This window comes from Oncorhynchus kisutch, linkage group LG29 (assembly GCF_002021735.2).
Source record: "Oncorhynchus kisutch isolate 150728-3 linkage group LG29, Okis_V2, whole genome shotgun sequence".
Lineage (NCBI taxonomy): Eukaryota > Metazoa > Chordata > Actinopteri > Salmoniformes > Salmonidae > Oncorhynchus > Oncorhynchus kisutch.
The window spans coordinates 17,176,101-17,201,548 of NC_034202.2; the positions used below are offsets into that span (position 1 = coordinate 17,176,101).

The following is a 25,448-nucleotide window of genomic DNA, read 5'->3' on the forward strand; positions in this document are numbered from 1 at the left end:
GCAGTGATCTGGACCCGATGGCCATTTAAATGTGATAAGAACAATAACAAACTCACATGGAGGAGTGGGAGGGAGCTTCGGTGGCACTTAGAGGAGGTGGAGGGAGCTTCGGTGGCACTTAGAGGAGGTGGAGGGAGCTTCGGTGGCACTTAGAGGAGGTGGAGGGAGCTTCGGTGGCACTTAGAGGAGGTGGAGGGAGCTTCGGTGGCACTTAGAGGAGGTGGAGGGAGCTTCGGTGGCACTTAGAGGAGGTGGAGGGAGCTTCGGTGGCACTTAGAGGAGGTGGAGGGAGCTTCGTGGCACTTAGAGGAGGTGGACGGAGCTTCGGTGGCACTTAGAGGAGGTGGAGGGAGCTTCGGTGGCACTTAGAGGAGGTGGAGGGAGCGGGCCTCGGCGGAAATGGAGTCAAGAACAAGATGGTTGTCAGGAGTAGTGCAGTATTATCATAAGGAGACATGTACTTGGAAAACGGAGGAGGAATGGAGGGAGGAGGTATAAGAGATGGTGAGCTTGAGTCTGATAAAAATTGTGGGAAAAAGGGAGATGGTTTGTTAAAGAAGAATGGTAGAAAGTGTAAGCAGAGGGAGCTGAAGACAGGAGGAGAAATGGAAGCGAGTGAGGGTGAAGTATCGGAGGTGGTAGGTGTGGTGAAGTTATCGGAGACCGAGGTATGCATCCAAAAGTGGACTCTTGCCTTGTGGATGATCCATTTGTAGTTTCACGGTGGGTGAAAAAGAGTTGGGTAAATGTGGAATCGGTGAGGGTAACCAGAAGTGGTCTAGTGATAATTGTTTGTGTTTCTGTTGGTCAGAGGGAGAATGTGCTCAGAGTAAAACAAATGGGGGGGGGCAAGAAAAGTGACTTGTTTCACTCTCAAGAAAAGGGCACCAATGAAAGGAGTGATAACTGTCGTAGCAGTAAATATAAAACTTTACCAGCTGAGGGGAAAGATTCCCGGTGTATGTGACGCTTGTCGTTTGATGTGACGCAGACAGGGTGGCGAGAGTGGGGAAACAGAAGAGTCATTGTCTGTTCATTTGAGTTTTGAAGTTGAGGCTTTGCCCGACAAAGTGCAGTTAGTATTTATAAGTTATCCTGTACAAGCGTATGTGCCGAATACATTTTATAGGTGTCAAGCTTATGGGCATGTGGTAGCGGTGTGTAGGAGGGAGGGCCCAAGGTGTTAGAAGTGTGCAGAAATGCATGATACAAAGGAATGTGTAGTATTAGGGAAAGTAGTGGAATGTGTTAATTGTAGGGGTGCCCATGGTGCTGGGGATCAGAAATGTCCCGTGCGAGAGAGGCAAGTTGAGGTTTCCAGGGTTAGAGTAGAGCAGAAGTTGTCATGCTGAGGCAGTGAAGAAAGTAGAGGAAGATGGGTCAAGGTGGAGGAGTGATGAGAGTAATAGAGATATACCAGAACAGATGGATAGACCAAAAAGTTATATAGGTTTCAGTAAGATTGAATTTTTAGCATGTATAGCAATGGTTATCAACTATACTGCAGGGATGGAACAGAAGTTGCAGAAAATTGAGGTTGTGGTGGCAGCTACAGAGAGGTATTTGGGTGTGTGAGACTTGAGATCAGAAGAGTTACAGGGTGTGTTAAGTGGTGATGTCCCATCCTTTCGGGATGATGGCATGAGGTAGGAATAAATACCTTTAGTTAGTGGAGTAGGGTGTTCATTTTATTTTGTATAATTGTGAAATGAGTGAGTGTAGTGTTAGATGGTAGGGTATTTATTTAGTACATTTGAATTTTTCAAGCCAAGTATAAGGTTAATTGTACTTCAATCAGGCACTCCAGGCAGTGAAACATGTAAGATGCCAGTACTCAGCTCCTGTGAGATTCTGCCCAAGTCAAGCACTGTCACAAAATAATAAGAGGAAAAACAAGGCAGTGAAGGCCACTGTACCTTGACCTGCAGCGTACCGCCGAGGTCTACGGGACATGCTTTCAAGCCAGCAATCACAGAGTGGTAAAAGTGGGTTGTTATGGTACACTCTTGACACAGATATAAGAGGTGGCATAATGTTACTGGTTCCATGCCCTGCAATCTGATTGCTCAATTGGGTTTGCTCTAGATGGGAAAGATTGAGCTTTCTAATTCATTTTGTAATCATGTCTAGTTGGTGTTTTATTAGGGTGCCACCGAAGATCCTTCTGAAGATCCTGTCGTACATGGATGCCTCTCTTCCTCGTAGGCTACGTCAACAAGCGCTTCTATGAGATGGTTCACAATAAGTAAGGAGTGAAGTACTGGTCACATTGTAGGCTATTCTTCCTCCCTACAGTCTTGCATGATCATTTTTGACCCACAGTATTTTGTTGCAGTGGAACGTGGCACGATATGTACTCCGCGGAGTATGTACAGAGTAAGAAGTGGAGGCTCAAGCGTATGGACAAGGGTCATTGAAATTCAATTTTGTAACACTCCTTTTTGCTTATCCCACCAGGGATGCTTGCTATGAGCACTATATGCTTGTAAGCACAGTACTTTTTGTAATATCAATGGTGTTTTCCCCCACCAGGTGCTGGACAAGCTGAGTGTGGTGGTGGTGGAGGAGAGGGCTACTGGAGAAGGCTATATTTCAGGACCATGGCTGACTTTAACGACACCAAGTGGTGGAAGCAGTTGAGAGACATTCACTCCTTCACAGGCCTGCCCAGTCAGACTGAGAGTGTCCTCAGGTTAGACGAACTGCAGGCAGTGCTCAAGTTGTACTGCCTCTGTTGTTAAGTACAAAACACACAGTATATAAAACATATGCTACTGTAGTATTGTCACAACCTACTCATTGAAACTCATTGGACCAGATTCAATTCAATTTAAAGTATTTTGCTCTCCTCTGCCTCAGGAGCCAGCGTGTGACCTGGGAGATCAGTGTCTGACAAGAGGGGGTTAGAGGGGACTTTTGAGCAGAGCTTGGCTGGATTATGTCCTTTCAATTTCAGGTTTCATTTCAGCAGAAAAGGATGATGGAATGCATGATAGATTAAATAATTAAATCATTCAGTCATTAATTCTCTCATTCCCTCCCCCTACTCCATGCAAGAGGACAAGCCTCCTTTTGATGACGTGGACCCTAACTTCGGCCTCCATGATTACACGCTCCGCATTATACTGCACAACACTCTAACCCAGATAATGGCCCGGCCACTTCTCTCAACTCTACTGCCGCAAAAGTAAACAAACCACTACCAAGAGAGTTTCTATTCTAGACCTACTTTATATACCTTGGGTACCAGAATGCAGCTGTACCATACCACAGTCTGTAGTTGACTTTGGTTGGGGTTGTCCAGCTCAGGTCCATGATAGTGTCATCCAGCTGAACGTCATCAATAGCGGAAGCCTGTCCCAGCACACGCCTCTCTCTGGCAGAATCAGTATGCCCTGGAAGTGTAAGGCTCTGGAGGGCACCGTGGAGGTACACTGACTCCCACTGGTTGAGGTTACACTATATAGTAATATATGGTATTTAGCAGATGATTTATCGAAAGCGGCTTATTCATGCGTGCGTACCAATAGGCCTAGATGATGGGGATATTGTAATAACAGAACAGCAGACATAGACAGTCTCTTGTGCTCTCTCTATATGTCTTTCACTCTATTTCTTTCTCTCTATATGTCTTTCTCTGCCTCTCTCTGTCTTTCTCTCTATATGTCTTTCTCTCCTATATGTCTTTCTCTCTATATGTCTTTCTCTCTATATGTCTTTCTCTCTATAGGTCTTTTTCTGTCTTTCTCTCTAAGCCTTTCTCTCTATAGGTCTTTCTCTGTCTCTCTCTATGTCTTTCTCTCTATAGGTCTTTCTCGGTCTTTCTCTCTCTTTCTCTCAAACTGTCTTTTTCTGTCTTTCTCTCTAAGTCTTTCTCTCTATAGGTCTTTCTCGGTCTTTCTCCCTATATGTCTTTCTCTGTCTCTCTCTATGTCTTTCTCTCTATATGTCTTTCTCTGTCTCTCTCTATGTCTTTCTCTCTATATGTCTTTCTCTCTATAGGTCTTTCTCTCTATAGGTCTTTCTCGGTCTTTCTCTCAAACTGTCTTTATATGTCTTTCTCTCTATATGTGTCTCTCTCTCTTTCTCTATATATGTCTCTCTCTATATATGTCTCTCTCACTCGCTGTGTCTTTCGCTCTATACGTCTCTCTCTATATACAGTGGGGAGAACAAGTATTTGATACACTGCCGATTTTGCAGGTTTTCCTACTTACAAAGCATGTAGAGGTCTGTCATGAAGGTAAACTTCAACTGTGAGAGACGGAATCTAAAACAAAAATCCAGAAAATCACATTGTATGATTTTTAACTAATTAATTTGCATTTTATTGTATGACATAATTATTTGATCACCTACCAACCAGTAAGAACTCCGGCTCTCACAGACCTGTTAGTTTTTCTTTAAGAAGCTCTCCTGTTCTCCACTCATTACCTGTATTAACTGTACCTGTTTGAACTCGTTACCTGTATAAAAGACACCTGTCCACACACTCAATCAAACAGACTCCAACCTCTCCACAATGGCCAAGACCGGAGAGCTGTGTAAGGACATCAGGGATAAAATTGTAGGCCTGCACAAGGCTGGGATGGGCTACAGGACAATAGGCAAGCAGCTTGGTGAGATGGCAACAACTGTTGGCGCAATTATTAGAAAATGGAAGAAGTTCAAGATGACGGTCAAATCACCCTCGGTCTGGGGCTCCATGCAAGATCTCACCTCGTGGGGCATCAATGATTATGAGGAAGGTGAGGGATCAGCCCAGAACTACACGGCAGGACCTGGTCAATGACAAGAAGAGAACTGGGACCACAGTCTCAAAGAAAACCATTAGTAACACACTATGCCGTCATGGATTAAAATCCTACAGCGCACGCAAGGTCCCTGTTCAAGCCAGCGCACGTCCTGTCTGAAGTTTGCCAATGACCATCTGGATGATCAAGAGGAGGAATGGGAGAAGGTCATGTGGTCTGATAAGACAAAAATAGAGCTTTTTGGTCTAAACTCCACTCGCCGTGTTTGGAGGAAGAAGAAGGATGAGTACAACCCCAAGAACACCATCCCAACCGTAAAGCATGGAGGTGGAAACATCATTCTTTGGGGGTGCTTTCCTGCAAAGGGGACAGGAGGACTGCACCATATTGAGGGGAGGATGGATGGGGCCATGTATCGCGAGATCTTGCCAACAACCTCCTTTCCTCAATAAGAGCATTGAAGATGGGTCGTGGCTGGGTCTTCCCGCATGACAACGACCCAAAACACACAGCCAGGGCAACGGGAGTGGCTCTGTATGAAGCATCTCAAGGTCCTGGAGTGGCCTAGCCAGTCTCCAGACCTGAACCCAATAGAACATCTTTGGAGGGAGCAGAAAGTCCGTATTGCCCAGCGACAGCCCCGAAACCTGAAGGATCTGGAGAAGGTCTGTATGGAGGAGTGGGCCAAAATCCCTGCTGCAGTGTGTGCAAACCTGGTCAAGAACTACAGGAAACGTATGATCTCTGTAATTGCAAACAAAGGTTTCTATACCAAATATTAAGTTCTGCTTTTCTGATGTATCAAATACTTATGTCATGCAATAAAATGCAAATTAATTACTTAAAAAAATATAATGTGATTTTCTGGATTTTTGTTTTAGATTCGGTCTCTCACAGTTGAAGTGTACCTATGATAAAAATTACAGACCTCTACATGCTTTGTAAGTGGGAAAACCTGCAAAATCGGCAGTGTATCAAATACTTGTTCTCCCCACTGTATGTATCTTTCTATCTCCCTCCTCTCTGTAGAACTGCTGCATGATGAGCCTGACCCTGATGGATGAGTACCAGAATCCCTTCTGGTGTGTCAGCACGCCCGTTTCAATGATGCTAAACAACAAGGAGCCCTTCTCCGACAACTACGAGGGCCAGCACTTCCTGATCAAGTACCAGGATATGACCCGGAGGGCAAGGTAAACCAACCCCATATGACCCAGAGGGCAAGGTAAACCAACCTCACATGACCCAGAGGGCAAGGTAAACCAACCTCACATGACCCAGAGGGCAAGGTAAACCAACCTCACATGACCCAGAGGGCAAGGTAAACCAACCTCACATGATCCAGAGGGCAAGGTAAACCAACCTCACATGACCCAGAGGGCAAGGTAAACCAACCTCACATGACCCAGAGGGCAAGGTAAACCAACCTCACATGACCCAGAGGGCAAGGTAAACCAACCTCATATGACCCAGAGGGCAAGGTAAACTAACCCCATATGACCCAAAGGGCAAGGTAAACCAACCTCATATTACCCAGAGGGCAAGGTAAACCAACCCCATATGACCCAGAGGGCAAGGCAAACCAACCCCATTTGACCCAGAGGGCAAGGTAAACCAACCCCTTATGACCCAGAGTGCAAGGTAAACCAACCTCATATGACCCAGAGGGCAAGGTAAACCAACCCCATATGACCCAGAGTGCAAGGTAAACCAACCTCATATGACCCAGAGGGCAAGGTAAACCAACCCCATATGACCCAGAGGGCAAGGCAAACCAACCTCATATGACCCACGCATCAGAGGATAGATGAAGAGGCCTCTTTGTTTATTTTTGTGTGGCAAGGTTGGGTTGCTTTACTAGACACCATATCAGTGATAACATATATGTACTGTATTTATCACCCATAACTTAAGTAATTTAGCACATATGGGGAGCAGCAACCAGGAAGTGGATGTAACTTTCTTCTCCATAATAACAGTAATGTATTTATTCTTTAGTATTGTAGGTGTGGCTGGAAAAGCAGAGACAGTACTTCCTCATCAAACTTGTAGTCTTCATCCCCACGGCCAAAGTCAACAAGCACTTTGGGAGAGCCTACTGACGCTGCATGTAGAGGAGGCACTGTACTACACACCTCTGTCATAATGATTACATCATGATGACGAGGTGTCCTAAACAGTCATGACAACTGTTTATGACATCTTGTATGTCACTGTTAGGATAGTATTAGCTATGTAGGCCTTATGCCAGAGGTTTCAAGTAAAGTGCTTTGTAAATTGATGCCTTAGTTGAGTTTTGTTTTGAGTTGGCTTGAAGTAGTTCAAGTTTGCCCCTGCAAGTTTTAGTTTTCTTCCATGACTTTATATATTTGTATGCATTGCTTTGTGAATCATTTGTACACATCGGTAAAATGTGATCCTAGATATTATATAGAGTCAAATAAATGTGAAATGTGTTAAGAGAGTTAAGAACGTTTATGTTACAGATGGATTATCTGATTGTATGAAAACATTTTGATTTCTATATTTCGGTGTTGTTTTTTTAGTGAGCCATAGTGCATTAATTCAAATCACCAGTTGACCTAAATCAAAGGGAATTTTACAGCAGAGCGCTGTAGTAGCTCATTAGAGGGAACTGCCTGCATACTGCTGTGTTAGACTTTACATCCTCAGGATGGCAGCAGTCATCTTCACCCATAATAGCAATATTTCCAGAATGAGTAAAGTGCAAAGGCCTTTGCAGCAAGTGCTCCCTCACAGTGCTGGCCATGAGTGAAGACTCATCACACTAACTGTGCATACACCATGCACTGACGCCAACTGTCTAACAGCACAGATAAACCTTCTATAAGCATCAACATTATTATTTCTAAATACTGGCTGCAAATGCCCCAAAAAAATATCAAAGCCTTCATTCATACAAGTATTTTTCAATACAGTACAGAAGCTAGTAAAGAGTTATTGATAGAGTGGAAAGCAGCGATGCTTCAGTACATTTGGCACAGGGGCTCTGTGTACGTTCTAAAAAAGAAAAGCAAGAAAGAGAAAAGGACAGTGGAGATTACACTCATATATCACTGCATCCTGGCTCCTGTGCCTCCCTCCGGATCCTGAGTGAGCTGTTAGCTCCCAGGGCCTCTGAGGCCATTGGATGTTTAAAATGCTCACTGGCTTTGACCTCTCCATCTCTGCCACCCATTCTACCTAGCACTCCACCAGAGGGGCGGGACCAGTCATCTATCTTCTGGTGGCCTTTTCTGATGAATATTTTACAGGGCCTAATAGTGCTGTGTAAAACCTCACCATCACATCTCCATTACCCTCCCGGAAACCTCAACAGACAGCTTGGATCTCTACAAGGAGAAAGATGGTAAAGATTAGGTAGTGTATTGTGCCAGCTGACCTTCTGGTGCCAGGTGTGTGTTTAAATCCCTCATAGTTCTTTTAACTGCTTTTAACTTGGCTTGAGAATGTGTTAAGGTTTAAAATAGCTTTTCCAACATCTATTGTGTGCCTGTGTGTGCATGCGTGCATGTATTCCTTTGTGTGTGCGTGCATGTGTGTGTTTGTGCGTTTTTTTGAGTCCTGAGTTGGTGCCATAATTAATGATGCCATATAAGAAAAGACGTATCCCTAAGTCAGCACAAGTGATAAATAGTCAAATAAAAAAGTGTGATCACATTGAATACCCTTCTGCCACTTCAACCCATTAGGTTTCCTTCCCAGGATGTAGCTAAAGGCAAGACTCTGACCTGCCTGTCATTGATGTTTGAGAGCAGGTGCCGGTGGGAGGACCATCCGCTTGGCCTGTAACTCATCCTGGTCTCCCACGGGGCAGAGGAGTGATGTGTATGGTGGCCACTCTCTGAGAGCCACATTCATTCTTCATCCCACACTGTAATGCCATTGACACCAGGAAAGCAGGCAGCTCAGCCTAGTCCCAGCCATTCATCTTCGTCTGGGCCGTTCACAGTGGGCTAGTCACGAGGCATCGCCTCCCCTCAACCGAGTCTTGAGAGCTCCCAGAGCTTCCTATATGGACTGACTTAACTGCTGGACTGAACCCCCTTTATGACAAGACAACATGGTGCAGATTTGTCTAGAGGTTGTGTGGAGGTCGTGATAACAACAACGCATAGGTCTTCATAAATTATTTCACAAACCATATTGTCTTAAGTGATATTAAAAAAATACCTCAACTTGATGATCTAATGATCAATCATGAGTTTCCCAATAGCCTATAGCACTGTACCAATACTGAGCAGGCATATTTGATTTACAGTAATCTCTCCGCTCAGGTTTGAAGGACACAATGAAGTCCCTCTCATCATCATTCAGCTAATGGAGAGTAATGGAGAGGTTGATGACAGATTAAGGCATAGTAGCTCAATGTCAATCTCTGTACAGGATTAATGTCAGCAAAGGTTAACAGAGCCACCAATCATCCAGTGACCTGTGTCCTTACAGATAATTCATGGACATTCTTCTCATGTTTCATCTCGATTGGGATTGGCAGGGGCAGGGCTGCAAATCAGGAAAAGGATCCTAAAGTTGTATGAGTGAGGGGCAATCGTAGGGTTAATGGTAAATATACTGCTATATACAATATAATATTACACATATTGTACTATACCTTAGGATTTGTCTTTGGACAGGTTTCCTGAACCATTGATGTTAAAGTATAATTTTTGTTGGGGTCCGAATAGAAAATGTATTCTAATTTCAGAGCCAGAACAGAGGGGAATGAATAAGGAAAACTCACAGGGTGAGTCACAGCCAATGATTTATATATACACTAGACGACTAACAGGAGCGCTTGTTTTGAAGCCACCACGCCTCCATTTTAGCACTCTCACAAAATATTTTGGAAGCTATAAAAAAGCATTTAATTACATTTTTACATTTGTTTTTGCCATGTTTATTCTATTACAGTCACCTCAGTGCATACTACATACAAATACAAAATTAAAGCCTTTTATTGGCCAATACATAGCATCAGTAATCCAGAGATTATATACCATACATCATTAGCCACAGCCCCAAACACATAATTTGCTTTTTTTTCTTACACAAATTCTTTCAGCTTCTCTTTCATCCCCACTAAGCTCCTCCTACCAATCGCCATGAGGGAATCATTCTTCTCTGCTCATCTGTCTGAACAGCTGGACATCCATCCAGCTTCCTGTCAGTAATCAGGGTTGAACAGGGTTGACCCACTCTAGATTACCATTCAACCTTTTGGCCACCTGGCTAGTTTATAAGGCCAACAGCAGTGATCAGACCACCTCAGTTCCATCCACAATCTTGTTTGCATGTCTAGAGCTGCAAAGCTAAGATCTGGAACAGTTCCCAGACCCAACGGTTGCCATCACAAACACTTGCATTTCAGAAGCTTTCATAAGCGGAGAGAGATACAAATCTCATTCACAAATGAATGCAGGTCGACGTTTCTCATGAATCTTGGCTTGGAGACAGAACTGAGTGATTTCCGCTAGATGGGCCAGCTGCAAACTCAAAATTGGCAATATTATAAAAGTTCATGAAAAACATAATGAGCTTTTTGGTCATAATTTAAGATTTAGGCATTAGAGTTTTTAGCAGTGTGGTTAGGGTTAAGGTTAGTGTTAGGTTTAAAATCAGAATGTATCTCTTTGTGGCTGTGCCAGCTAGTGACCACTCTGCGCAGCTACCCCAGCACATGAGTCATCCCAGTAAATGCCAAACTGCCACATTAATGCTAATTTAAAACTACCAGGCCATGTTTGGCTTGTGGTAAAGGGTATTTTGACAACGTTAAACATATCACACACTAGGGGGTCCAGGATGGATTGCAGCAGACTTCCTCTGGTTCTTTTGCCTGAAACAGTTCTGCTCCATTGGTTCCCCTTCTTTATAGCTGCTTAGAGGCACTTTAATTTCTCTAAGACACATATTTATGCTAAGCTGCTGGCGCTGTCAGGGATGGGATGTTTATTTATTTGTATTTGTCTGTCCCTGCATAAAGCTGCTACCTTGGCAGTGGCACCCCCATTAAAAAGCAGGACGCTCTGCTGAAGCAGAGGGTGGAGGGTCGCGTCGGGTTGGCAGCCATGTTCCCCTGGCTAACTGATTTATTTCAAGCATAAAGGAGTGTTGACACGTGTCCTTGCACAGACAAACAACACACGGCTATCAAACCACAGGACACTGGGAGTCACCCTCTGCCACTCAGCCCAAACAGAAACGGAGTCAATAGAGATGAGAGGAGTACAGGACATGTCTGACAGTATTATTGGCTGATTAAACCCTGTGGGTTTACTGTAAGTTAATGTTCTCTCAGCCAGCCAGCCTCGCAGCCACAGCCTTGGTATGGATCCAGAGGGGATGACACAGCCTTGGTATGGATCCAGAGGGGATGACACAGCGTTTATGAGACATATTCTCACCTCCTCCCATCCCTAAAAGTGTCCATCTCATCATCTGTCCACTGCCCCAGCAGGGTGACATCATCATCATCGGAAGCTGCATGGCATTTTAATTCATATCTTACACACCATGATGTTTAGTGTACTACTACACTGAGTGAGGGCCTGATATTTTAGAACAAGACTGGGTTAAAATTAAATGCAGCACAGACACTGTGCATTTTATGGAATTTCTATAGTATTTGAGACGTGCTTGCTAGGCAAAGGAATGTGGCAATCATACAGTAAATGATCTGAGAGGATGGGATAGAGTTCAGTGAGATCATGCATATCTCCAACAAGCCCTTTGGTAGATCAGGTCGGAGTTTCAATTTGCACCCAGTTCTTTCAGATCTATTATAGAGAATCTCCGAAATGTCTTGTCATGGGGGCTAATGATTCGGTTTGAAACGTGTCCCATTTCTGCTTGTTGTTCTGCGGAAGAACTTGAACAGCGGTCAGTAGATACCGCTGGTACTGTATGCATGCCACTGGCTGAAAAGTGTCTACCATGCAGGCCCACAACGGTGTCTTCGAATGGGCATCTTCGCATTGCACACTAAATTGTTGGTGACTTATTCGTTGATTTTATGTAATTACGTTAGTTACATTAGTACGCAAAGTTTAGGAATTTCATATATATTTTTGGATACGTTTAGTCCTATGTAAGCTAAATAAATCTTGTTTGTCCAGATTTGAGGCGTTTGAACATCTGGACATCACATTATATGTTTTTTATTACTGTAGGCATGTTCGTCTCAACTCGTAACTTTATGATGGGGTATTTATTCAAGGCTACAAAAACAGAGGACAATATAACTGATATACAATTTTTTTTTTTTATTAAATAAAAAAAATATAGGCATATAGCCAACAGAGTAGGTCTATATCTAGGCCTGTTATGACTTGTGTATAGTAGTTATACAACATATTCCAGATGGGATAGTCCATAATTAATTGAGAAATCACTAGATTCTATTGACTACTCATGCAGTTCATTTCCTCGCAGCCCCTTTCCCCCACGGCGATTACGCACGAGAGTCGTTAATCGGACGGAAGATGGGAACAGCCGATCTATGGCATAGCCTGCCTTGATGTTTGCTCATTGTGTATGCAGGACTGAACAGGATATAAACTAGCCTCTGTTCACTGTCTACTCTCTGGAGTGTGCAATTAATTGCGTTAACATTAAACGGTGGATTTACTGTAAGAAGCAACAACCCTCAACTTGAACATTTTGTTCTAACCTACAAATTGGCGAACAACAAGCGAAAGTGAATTTGACGCAGAAAAATCAGATGGAGGCAACATACAAACATTTGCGTAATGTGGATACCAAAGCAGGTGGACGTAAATAACACTGAGTTATTATTTGGAATAGGAATGTACTGTTGCGTCTGTTATTAATATAGGCGTATCTTTCCATCAGAGCCCTTTACTTTGTTGGGAATTGAAGAAATGTAAATTACCAGAGATGTGTGTCAATTGACAGCAGAAAGAAACAAGCTCTCCCCTCGGTGCGGTGTTAGAGCGCTCCTCTAGATTATCAGGACTTTCCAATTTGCCAAGACACACTACTTTCCTCTCCGTGTGATGTTGCCATTTGCCACAGTGTTCATTTTCACACTTCTGACAGGTAAGACTTGCACTTTACGTTGATGGATGGTGGTTATTAAATAGTTTTCAATACATAAAAAATAAAATCAGTTTGTACATGATCTATTTCATTTGAATTGTCACCCATATGTACTTTACTGTAGGCTACTTCACTGGTACTGACAAACGTTTTGTTAAAAGTAAACAATGTATCAACAGATCAAAAATTAATGTAGTGTCCTCTTGACAGTTGGAAACAAATTTGAATGAAAAGCTTATTTTATAACATTAGCCCCATACTTTGATGTAGATGCACTCATTCATTTAAAACAACAGTTCCTATTTACATACACAATGAAAAAGAGGATACGTCTTTTTAAAGAGACAGGAACCATGATATCTCAACTTTTTAGTTTGCATTTACATGGGATGACAATCCTGAAAATAACATGTATTCTATGATGCTTTGAGATACCATTAGGCCAGGGTTTCCCAAAGTCGGTTCTGCGGCCACCTCTGGGTGTACGTTTAGTTTTTTGCCCTAGCACAACACACGGGATTCAAATAACTAAATCAAGCTTTGATGATTTTAATCAGCTGTGTACTGCTAGGGCAAAAACTCTGCCGTAGGCCAATGTTTGCAAGAAAGTAGTCTGGCATGACTACTGTTTATTAATTTTGACTAAGTTGCTTAATTTCCCTTGCTTCACTGAGAGCCCAACTAGCACATTTGGTTCTATGGAAGTTGTGGGAATGTATGTTTTTGGTTTCACCTTGTTTGTGGGAATGAAGCCATACGTTTTCTCACTGGTAAAACCTGAGAATAGAAGTGAAAATGTATCCTGTTCTTAGGTTGCAGGGAGGTTCTGAGAACGTCTGGTTCCTTGAAGGTTTTATTAATGCTCTAAGAATGGAAAATATAGGTTATTTGGAGATTTTTTTAAATAACTTCCTTAAAACGTTCACAGAAAGGACACATGGAAATGTATTTCCTGAGGCATTAATCATGCAAACACATTCTTTTATTGTCTCATTGTTTCATTGTGACATGGCATCAGTGAGATTCAAACCTATAATCTTCTGTTCTCCATCTATGGAATTAGTCCACTGCGCCACCAGGATGGAGCTAGCATGCCATATGTAAAAATAAAATAAAATAAAATAAAAATTTTCATTTTAGTCTATTCAAATAGACCCCATTTCAAAGGAAACAAGCATTTCTGTTTATCATTTTTAATACATTTGCAAAACTTTCTACAAACATGTTTTCGCTTAGGCGTTATGGGGTATTGTGTGTAGATTGATGAGGGGAAAAAACTAATTGAATACATTTTGGAATAAGGCTGTAACGTAACAAAATGTGAAAAAAGGGAAGGGGTCTGAATCATTTCCGAATGCACTGTATCCTTAAGGTCCCTCAGTCGCGCAGCGAATTTCAAACACAAATTCAACCACAAAGACCAGGGAGGGTTTCCAATACCTTGCAATGAAGGGCACCTATTGGTATACGGGTCAAAATAAAAAAGCAGACATTGAATATCCCTTTGAGCATGGTGAAGATATTAATTAATTACACTACACGTATCAATACACAGTCACTACAATGATACTGGAGTCTTTCCTAATTCAGCTGCCAGAGAGTAAAGAAACCGCTTAGCGATTTCACCATGAGGCCAACGGTGACTTTAAAACAGTTACAGACTTTCATGGTTGTGATAGGAGAAAACTGAGGATAGATTAACAACATTGTAGGTACTTAATTATCAGGTAGAACAGAAAACCAGTACGCTCCGGACCTCGTAGGGTAAGAGTTCATTACCCCTGCCCTATATCACTATATCACTACCTATCACTAACTCAAAAAAGTTCTGGGACACTGTAAAGTCCATGGAGAATAAGAACACCTCCTCCCAGCTGCCCACTGCACTGAAGATAGGAAACACTGTCACCACTGATAAATCCACCATAATTGAGAATTTCAATAAGCATTTTTCTACGGCTGGCCATGCTTTCCACCTGGCTACTCCTACCCCGGACAACAGCACTGCACCCCCAACAGCAACTCGCCCAAGCCTTCCCCATTTCTCCTTCTCCCAAATCCATTCAGCTGATGTTCTGAAAGAGCTGCAAAATCTGGACCCCTACAAATCAGCCGGGCTAGACAATCTGGACCCTTTCTTTCTAAAATTATCTGCCGAAATTGTTGCCACCCCTATTACTAGCCTGTTCAACCTCTCTTTCGTGTCGTCTGAGATTCCCAAAGATTGGAAAGCAGCTGCGGTCATCCCCCTCTTCAAAGGGGGGGACACTCTTGACCCAAACTGCTACAGACCTATATCTATCCTACCGTGCCTTTCTAAGGTCTTCGAAAGCCAAGTCAACAAACAGATTACCGACCATTTCGAATCTCACCATACCTTCTCTGCTATGCAATCTGGTTTCAGAGCTGGTCATGGGTGCACCTCAGCCACGCTCAAGGTCCTAAACGATATCTTAACCGCCATCGATAAGAAACATTACTGTGCAGCCGTATTCATTGATCTGGCCAAGGCTTTCGACTCTGTCAATCACCATATCCTCATCGGCAGACTCGACAGCCTTGGTTTCTCAAATGATTGCCTCGCCTGGTTCACCAACTACTTCTCTGATAGAGTTCAGTGTGTCAAGTCGGAGGGTCTGCTGTCCGGACCTCTGGCAGTCTCTATGGGGGTGCCACAGGGTTCAATTCTTGGACCGACTCTCTTCTCTGTATACATCAATGAGGTCGCTCTTGCTGCTGGTGAGTCCCTGATCCACCTCTACGCAGACGACACCATTCTGTATACTTCCGGCCCTTCTTTGGACACTGTGTTAACAACCCTCCAGGCAAGCTTCAATGCCATACAACTCTCCTTCCGTGGCCTCCAATTGCTCTTAAATACAAGTAAAACTAAATGCATGCTCTTCAACCGATCGCTACCTGCACCTACCCGCCTGTCCAACATCACTACTCTGGACGGCTCTGACTTAGAATACGTGGACAACTACAAATACTTAGGTGTCTGGTTAGACTGTAAACTCTCCTTCCAGACCCATATCAAACATCTCCAATCCAAAGTTAAATCTAGAATTGGCTTCCTATTTCGCAACAAAGCATCCTTCACTCATGCTGCCAAACATACCCTTGTAAAACTGACCATCCTACCAATCCTCGACTTTGGCGATGTCATTTACAAAATAGCCTCCAATACCCTACTCAACAAATTGGATGCAGTCTATCACAGTGCAATCCGTTTTATCACCAAAGCCCCATATACTACCCACCATTGCGACCTGTACGCTCTCGTTGGCTGGCCCTCGCTTCATACTCGTCGCCAAACCCACTGGCTCCATGTCATCTACAAGACCCTGCTAGGTAAAGTCCCCCCTTATCTCAGCTCGCTGGTCACCATAGCATCTCCCACCTGTAGCACACGCTCCAGCAGGTATATCTCTCTAGTCACCCCCAAGACCAATTCTTTCTTTGGCCGCCTCTCCTTCCAGTTCTCTGCTGCCAATGACTGGAACGAACTACAAAAATCTCTGAAACTGGAAACACTTATCTCCCTCACTAGCTTTAAGCACCAACTGTCAGAGCAGCTCACAGATTACTGCACCTGTACATAGCCCACCTAAAATTTAGCCCAAACAACTACCTCTTTCCCAACTGTATTTAATTTTTATTTATTTATTTATTTTGCTCCTTTGCACCCCATTATTTTTTTATTTCTACTTTGCACATTCTTCCATTGCAAAACTACCATTCCAGTATTTTACTTGCTATATTGTATTTACTTTGCCATCATGGCCTTTTTTTGCCTTTACCTCCCTTCTCACCTCATTTGCTCACATTGTATATAGACTTGTTTATACTGCATTATTGACTGTATGTTTGTTTTTACTCCATGTGTAACTCTGTGTCGTTTTATCTGTCGAACTGCTTTGCTTTATCTTGGCCAGGTCGCAATTGTAAATGAGAACTTGTTCTCAACTTGCCTACCTGGTTAAATAAAGGTAAAATAAATAAATAAATAAATATAGTGCACTACTTATGACGACAATACTAACCTAAGTGAAAAGAGTGAAAAGAAGGAAGCCTGTACATAAAAAAATATATTTCAAAACATGTATCCTGTTTGCAATAAGGCACTAAAGTAATGCTGCAAAAAATGTGGCAAAGCAATTAAGGTTTTGTTTGGAGCAAATCCAAAACAGCACATTACTGAGTACCACTCTTCATATTTTCAAGCATAGTGGTGGCTGCATCATGTTATGGGTATGCTTGGAATCGTTAAGGATTGGCATGTTTTTCAGAATAAAAAAATAAATGGACAGGCAGAGGAAAACTTGGTTCAGTCTGCTTTCCACCAGACACTGAGATGAATTCACCTTTCAGCAGGATAATAACTTAAAACACAAGGCCAAATCTACATTGGAGTTGCTTACCAAGATGACGTTGAATATTCCGAGTTACAGTTTTTACTTAAATCTGCTTGAAAATCTATTGAAAGGCCTGAAAATGGTTGTCTGACAATGATCAACAACCAATTTGACAGAGCTTGAAGACCTTCGAAAATAATAATGGGCAAATGTTACACAATCCAGGTGTGGAAAGCTCCCATTAAGATTTACTCAGAATGACTCACAGCTGCAATCACTGCCAAAGGTGCTTCTACAAAGTACTGACTCAGTGGTGTGAATACTTATGTACAGTAAATTAGATATTTCTGTATTTCATTTTCAAAAGATTTCCTAAAAACATTTTTTCAGTTTGTCATTATGGGGTATTGTGTAGATGGGTGAGAATTTTCTTTATTTTGAATTCAGAGTGTAACACAACAAAATGTGGAATGTGGAAGTCAAGGGGTATAAACACTTTCTGAAGGCACTGTAAATACAGTGGGGCAAAAAAGTATTTAGTCAGCCACCAATTGTGCAAGTTCTCCCTCTTAAAAAGATGAGAGAGGCCTGTAATTTTCATCATAGGTACACTTCAACTATGACAGACAAAATGAGAAAAAAAATCCAGAAAATCACATTGTAGGAATTTTAATGAATTTATTTGCAAATTATGGTGGAAAATAAGTATTTGGTCACCTACAAACAAGCAAGATTTCTGGCTCTCACAGACCTGTAACTTCTTCTTTAAGAGGCTCCTCTGTCCTCCACTCGTTACCTGTATTAATGGCACCTGTTTGAACTTGTTATCAGTATAAAAGACACCTGTCTACAACCTCAAACTGTCACACTCCAAACTCCACTATGGCCAAGACCAAAAAGCTGTCTAAGGAGACCAGAAAAAAAATTGTAGACCTGCACCAGGCTGGGACGACTGAATCTGCAATAGGTAAGCAGCTTGGTTTGAAGCTGTGGGAGCAATTATTAGGAAATGTAAGACATACAAGACCACTGATAATCTCCCTCGATCTGGGGCTCCACGCAAGATCTCACCCCGTGAGGTCAAAATGATCACAAGGCCTTCTGGAGAAGGGGCAAAGTCACTCAACTGTGGAGATGTGCAGACGGAGTATGGATTCCTAAGGAGGAGAACTCAAAGAACATAAACCAGTTCAGAACCATCTCACTGCTGTGTTGAAGGAAATATATTCTTCAGAATTGTGTCCAGGCATCTGACAGACTACTTCCTGAAAAACTCCTACATCGACCCATCAGTCCAGAAAGGAGGGATTCCGAAGGTGTCAGGGTGCCTGGAGCACACAAGCATGGTCACGCAGCTAATCAGAGAATCCCGGGAGAACAGAGGAGCTGTACTCTGGCTGAACCTCACAAACGCTTATAGCTCCATACCCCACAAGCTGTTTGAAGTGGCTCTAGTTCGGCACCACATCCCAGGCTGGACTACTACAACAGTTTCAGTTTGAGAGTCACCTCTGAGTCCACAGCATCGGAATGGCACAGGCTTGAGAAAGGAATCATCACTGGCTGCACCATTTCAGTGATCCTGTTTGCCCTTGCCATGATCATGCTGGTGATGTCAGCAGAGGTGGAATGTAGAGACCCGCTGACCAAGTCTGCCATGCGACAACCTCCTATCAGAGCCTTCATGGACGACCGGTCTGTGACAAGAACATCTGTCCCCTGTAGTAGGTGGAATCTGAAGGGGTTGCAGAAGCATGCCACCTGGGCACGGATGATCTTTAAGCCAGCAAATCTAGATCCCTGGTGGTGGAGAGGGAAGACAGTGGACAGGTTCCGCTTTGCCATTGAAGACACACATATCTCATCCGTCACAGAGAATCCAGTGAAGTGTCTCGGTAAGATGTTTGACAGCAGCCTGAGGAATACAGCATCCATCAAGATAGCCAACCAGGAGCTGGAAGCGTGATTGTACCAACATGGTGTCACGGCCGTCGAACGAAGTAGTCTAAAGTGCAGCGTGGTGAGCGTACATTTTCCTTTCATTTAAAATGTCACCAACTGAAGACACAACCGTGAAGCTTACAGGGCTATAGTGCCACTAACAAAAGTCAACTACCCACAAATACAACAGGGAAAGAAGGCTGCAGAGACAACGATAGACAGCTGTCCCTGATTGAGAACCATACCCGGCCAAAACATAGAAGCACAAAAACATAGAAGACAAAAAACATAGAAAACAAAACATAGAATGCCCACCCAAATCACACCCTGACCAAACCAAAATAGAGACATATAAAGGCTCTCTCAGGTCAGGGCATGATTCATGGTGTCCTCCCACGGATCCTCTGGCCCCTGCTGGTCCTGATCTTACAGTCAAGAGGTTTGAGAGGGTCAGCAGCTACCTCCACAAATGGCTGGAATTACCTCAAAGCCTGAGCAACATTGCCCTGTACGATCAGAAGAAAAAAACTGTAGTTACCCATCATCAGTATACCACCCTGCATCCCACTGCTGGCTTACTTCTGAAGCTAAGCAGGGTTGGTCCTGGTCAATTCCTGGAAGGGAGACCAGATGCTGCTGGAATTGGTGATGGAGAGCCAGTAGGAGGCAGTAATTTCTCTGGTCAAAAAATAAATATCCCAATGCCCCAGGCCAGTGATTTGAGACATTGCCTTGTGTAGGGTGTGGACTTTCGGATGGGATGTTAAACCGGTGTCCTGACTCTCTGTGGTCACTAAACAGCCCATGGCACTTATTGTAAGAGTTGGGGTGTTAACGCTGGTGTCCTGGCTAAATTCCCAATCTTGCCCTCATACCATCCCCAGCTTACAATTGGCTCCCTCTCCCCTGTAACTATTCCCCAGGTTGTTGCTGTAAATGAGAATGTGTTCTCAGTTAAATTACCTGGTAAAATAAGGGTTTAAATAAAATCAGCTGCCAAGTGACCCAAAAATCTTCTGTTCTGCTGGGGCAATGTTAATTCACCATCATGTCCTCTGTGCCTGAAGAGAGAAATCCTTGAGCACATCCTCAGCTGCTGCTCAAAAGCCTTAGGTGAGGGTTTCTACTGCTGGTGCCACAACCAGGTGCTCAAAGCCTTAGCGGATACTATCTGCAGTGGAATCAGCTACTGTAAGCGCCTCTGATCAACGAAGCAGGCAATTGTATTTGTCAGAGGTGGGTAAAAGCCAGCTACCAGAACCTCTTCTTTCAACAGCTCCAGACTAGGAAAGCAGCTCAGACGACACTGAGGCCAGACATTGTGCTGCTTTCCGAAAACTCCAAGCAGGTTATCTTACTGGAGCTCACTGTCCCTTTGGAGAACTGCATTGAGGAGGTCAATGACAGAAGGAGGGTAAAGTACGAGGACCTGGTGGAGCAGTGCCACAGGCAGGGGTGGAGAGCAAGGTGTGAGCCTGTTGAAGTGGGCTGCAGAGGGTTCGCAGGTCAATCCCTATACAGGGCCTATAGCCTACTGGGTATCACAGGGGCCAACATGAGGAAGGCTGTCAAGACCACCACAGAGGCATCACTGATCATGTGTCCAAGTGCATCGCAAGATGTATTTTTCAAAAAGAGAACATGACTTTAAATATAGAACATGAGGAAAACTGTAGGAAACGTTACGCTGAAGTACTGAAATTCTCACAGAAGCACATTGTTTCTTAACTATTTGAGAACGTTCCAATGTCAAACAGTTGGAGAACATTCCTAGAACATTACCAAAAATGTAATTAAATATAACTTTGTTTTGAACTTTTAGGAAACATTGTGTAAAAATAATGAAATACCAAGAAAATAACATTTTTTGTCAAGTTCCTTAAATGTGCTGAGAATGTTCCAAAGCCAAGGAACTATCCTGCCCCATTACCAGAAAGTTGTGGGAAGGTTGTATGCAATATAACCATAAGACAACCACGCTCTCACCAAGCTCTAAGAAACATTAGGTTCTCAGAATGTTATGTGCTAGCTATGATGCTAGTAAACTTGTCATTTTCAGTATTTATGAGGAACTAAAATGTTGAGATCTCCCTCTATCTACTAATGAAAAGCACTCAAGGAAAGATGGATCAACAGTCTCAATTACTGTACCATAGAGTGGATCAGGAATGTCCCGAGGGCCGCACTGTATGATTGTAGGTACATTATTATTTCTACACAGTTTCCATTTGATTGAACCCCCACTGGCCCGCTGGCCATATGTTTGATACCCCTGGAGTAGATGAAAGATGTGCATTGCACTAAACCCTCAACCACACATTGGATGCAGTATGCTTGAACCCCCTTGTTTGAACAGTACCACTATTCCAACCACAGGTCCAAGTTGAATCATTATGGTGTGGTGCGATCACACGTGTTGGCGGTGTAGGTTTTTGTAGACATGATTTGTTCACTAGGCATGTGTGTTTTCAGGTCTGTTTGGCCAGAGGATGAGGTGCCAGAGTGAAAATCAAGCCAAGCTGTTTGTCTTCTGTTGATAAAGATTTCAGACGTGTGTGTGTGTGTGCGTGTGTGTTGTGCCGTCTCATCCTACTAGGGTGGGCCTTGCTGTACCACTGTGCTCTTCACGTTTGTATTAAAATGATAGAGCTCAGTCTTTTGATGTCCTCCCTGCTTGGACATGAATATGCATGCATTTATTATCTTCCATTGCTGTGCACTCATTAAGATATCCAAGCTGTGCCTAAACACAGGTCTAGCCTGTAGGAAGATTAAAACATCAGGAAGTATTCATATTTGCTTAGTGCACAATTAACCCCAGTTTATAGTTGGAAATTAAAATGTGATTTTGATTGACCCTCTTTCGTAAGAGAAAGGTCACATAGGTTGAGCCATGAAGGGCAGCACAACCCTTCCATTTCCCAACAACAATTGCCCAGAGACTGCTTACTCTCCTCTAATAAAATGCTAATGATTTTGCAATGTGTTCATTAATATTTTGCATATGTGATCGGTGATTGGCCGCTTTTTTTCATGGTGAAATCTCTGAGCAGGTTCCTTCCACTCTAGCAACTGGGTTAGGAATGACTCTTATATCTTTGTAGTGACTGGGTGTGTTGATACACCATCCAAAGTGTAATTAATAACTTCACCATGCTCACAGGGATATTCAACGTCACCTTCTTTTTTTTACCCATCTACCAAAAGGTGCCCTTCTTTGCTAGGCATTTCTTTTGGCCTTTTCTACTATAAAGCCCATAGACACGTATTGAATAACATTCATCAATGTAAAAAAAAAAATGAATCATAAGAAACAAGATTTTGAAGTGTCTGTCCTAAATGTAGGCGATATAAAAATAACTCTGGAAATATTTAGTATATTTTTTTGCACTAATTTAACCTCTTTTTTGGCGTAGGCACAAAACTATCATCATACTTCAATTAATTTTTCTAAACCGTTACTTTTAGACGAGTCCTGTGACACTTGTGTGGGTTGTAGAGCAAATCGGTGAACACCATCATGTGAAAGTCTCCCCTTTCCACAGAGTGATCATAATGTTTTTTTTAGGTGAAACCGTTCAGACGCTACAGATGATTACATGAGAAGCTGACATGGAATTGTTTTAAGATGGTCATACTATGGATCATTAAGCTATTTGATTTAGAATTTTAGGACCCCTTTAGGTATAAACATTGTACATTGTAGAATAATAGTGAAGACATCAAAACATCAAAATAACACATATGGAATCATGTAGTAACCAAAAAAATGGTTAAATAAATAAAAATATATTTTATATTTGAGATTCTTTAAAGTAGCCACCTTTTGCCTTGACGACAGCTTTACACACTCTTGTCATTCTCTCAACCAGCTTCATGAGGAATGCTTTTCCAACAGTCTTGAAGGAGTTCCCACATATGCGGAGGGCATGTTGGCTGCTTTTCTTCACTCTATGGTCTAACTCATCCCAAACCATCTCAATTGGGTTGAGGTCGGGTGGTTATGGAGGCCACGTCATCTGATGCAGCACTCCATCACTCTGCTTGGTCAAATAGACCTTACACAGTCTGGAAGTGTGTTTTGGGTCATTGTCCTGTTGGAAAAAAAAATGATAGTCCCACTTAGCATAAACCAGATGGGATGGCGTATCGCTGCAGAATGCTGTGGTAGCCATGCTGGTTAAGAGTGTCTTGAATTCTAAATAAATCACAGACCGTGTCACCAGCAAAGCACCCCCACATCATCACACCTCCTCCATGCTTCACGTGGGAACCACACATGCAGAGATCAGCCGATCAGCCGCATCTCACAAAGACACGGCAGTTGGAACCAAAAATCTAAAAAATGTCTATTGCCCAAGCGAGTCTCTTCTTACTATTGGTGTCCTTTAGTAGTGGTTCCTTTGTAGCAATTTGACCATGAAGGCCTGATTCACGTAGTCTCATCTGAACAGTTGACCTTGAGATGTGTCTGTTACTTTTATTTGGGCTGCAATCTGAGGCTGGTAACTCTAATGAACTTATCCTCTGCAGCGGTAACTCTGGGTCTTCCTTTCCTGTGAAGGTACTCATGAGAGCCAGTTTCATCATAGCGCTTGATGGTTTTTGCGACTGCACTTTTTCCGGATTGACTGACCTTCATGTCTTAAAGTAATGATTAACTGTCGTTTCTCTTTGCTTATTTGAGCTGTTTTTGCCATAATATGGACTTGGTATTTTACCAAATAGGGGAGGTATATAGAAGATAGCCCTATCTTGTCACAACACAACTGATTGGCTCAAACGCATTAAGAAGGAAAGAAATTCCACAAATTACCTTTTAACAAGGCACACCTGTTAATTGAAATGCATTCCAGGTGACTAACTCATGAAGCTGTTTGAGAGAATGCCAAGAGTGTGCAAAGCTGTCATCAAAGCGAAGGGTGGCTACTCATAAGAATCTCAAATATTTTTTGATTTGTTGAAGTGCAACACTGGCGGATGTGGTGGATTGAGATGCATCCAATGCAAAAACAACTGATATTGGTGGGATTTTTTCTATTATGTAACCGGTGCGTCAATCGACTCTGGGGGTTAAACATTATTATGCAACTTATTAGGAATGGAACCTAGTCAGTTGTACAACTAAATGCCTTCAACTGATATGTGTCTTCCGCATTTAACCCAACCCATTTGAATCAGAGGGGTGACTTGTTGAGCACATTTTTACTCCTGAACTTATTTAGGCTTGCCATACCAAAGGGGTTGAATACTTATTGACTCAAGACTTTTCAGCTTTTCATTTTTAATTAATTTGTAAAAATGTCTACAGACATAATTTCAGCCTCCCGAGTGTCGTAGCAGTCTAAGGCACTGCATCGCTGTGCTTGAAGTGTCACTACAGCACCGGGTTTGATCCCAGTCTGTATCACAACTGGCTATGACTGGGAGTCCATAGGTCAGCGCACAATTGTACCATCATAATCAGGTTAGGGGATTGTTTGGCTGGGGGGGCTTTACTTGGTTCATCGTGCTCGAGTGACTCCTTGTGGCGGGCCTACAGGCTGACTTCGATCATCAGTTGAACAGTGCTTCCACTGACACATTGGTGCAGCTGGCTTCCGGGTTAAGTGGGCAGGTGTTAAGAAGCTGGGTTAAGCGGGCAGGATGCATGACTTGACCTTCACCTCTCCCAATGAGACAAGATCGTAATTGGATCTCAATTGGATATATCATGAAATTGGTGAGAAAAATGGGTTTAAAAAAATTCAAACACAATTCCACTTTGACATTATGGGGTATTGTGTGTAGGCCAGTCACACAAAATATCCATTTAATCATTTTTAATTCAGGCTGTAACACAACAAAATGTGGAAAATGTAATGGGGTATGAATATTTTCTGAAGGCACTGACTGTACAAAACATTAGGAAAACCTACTCATTCCATGACATACTGACCAGCTGAATCCAGGTGAAGGCTATGATCCCTTATTGATGTCGCATGTTAAGTGCATTTCAATCAGTGTAGATGAAGGGGAGGAGACAGGTTAAAGAAGGATTTTTAAGCCTTGAGATAATTGACACGGATTGCATATGTGTGCCATTCAGAGGGTGAATGGGCAAGACAAAATATTTAAGTGCCTTTGAATGGGGAATGGTAGTAGGTGCCAGGTGCACTGGTTTGAGTGTGTCAAGAACAGCAACGCTGCTGGGGGTTTCATGATCAATGGTTTCCCATGTGTACCAAGAATAGTCCACCACCCAAAGGACATCCAGCCAACTTGACACAACTGTATTGGAGTCAACATGGGCAAGCATCACTGTGGAATGCTTTCG

At 42.9% G+C, this 25,448-nt stretch overlaps 1 protein-coding gene and 1 pseudogene across 1 annotated transcript in view; both read left to right on the forward strand.

Moving 5' to 3' along the window:
* The first annotated feature begins 3,050 nt into the window (after positions 1 to 3,050).
* On the forward strand, positions 3,051 to 6,856 carry LOC116358228 (F-box only protein 15-like; annotated as a pseudogene).
* A 5,425-nt stretch (positions 6,857 to 12,281) lies between these two features.
* The window catches only part of LOC109873578 (transmembrane protein 132D), a 45,974-nt gene continuing 32,807 nt past the window's right edge, over positions 12,282 to 25,448 (forward strand). The window contains exon 1 of the mRNA XM_031809581.1: positions 12,282 to 12,833. Within this exon, the coding sequence (XP_031665441.1) occupies positions 12,791 to 12,833 (43 nt within the window). The 5' untranslated portion in view covers positions 12,282 to 12,790. The remainder of the gene's footprint in view (positions 12,834 to 25,448) is intronic.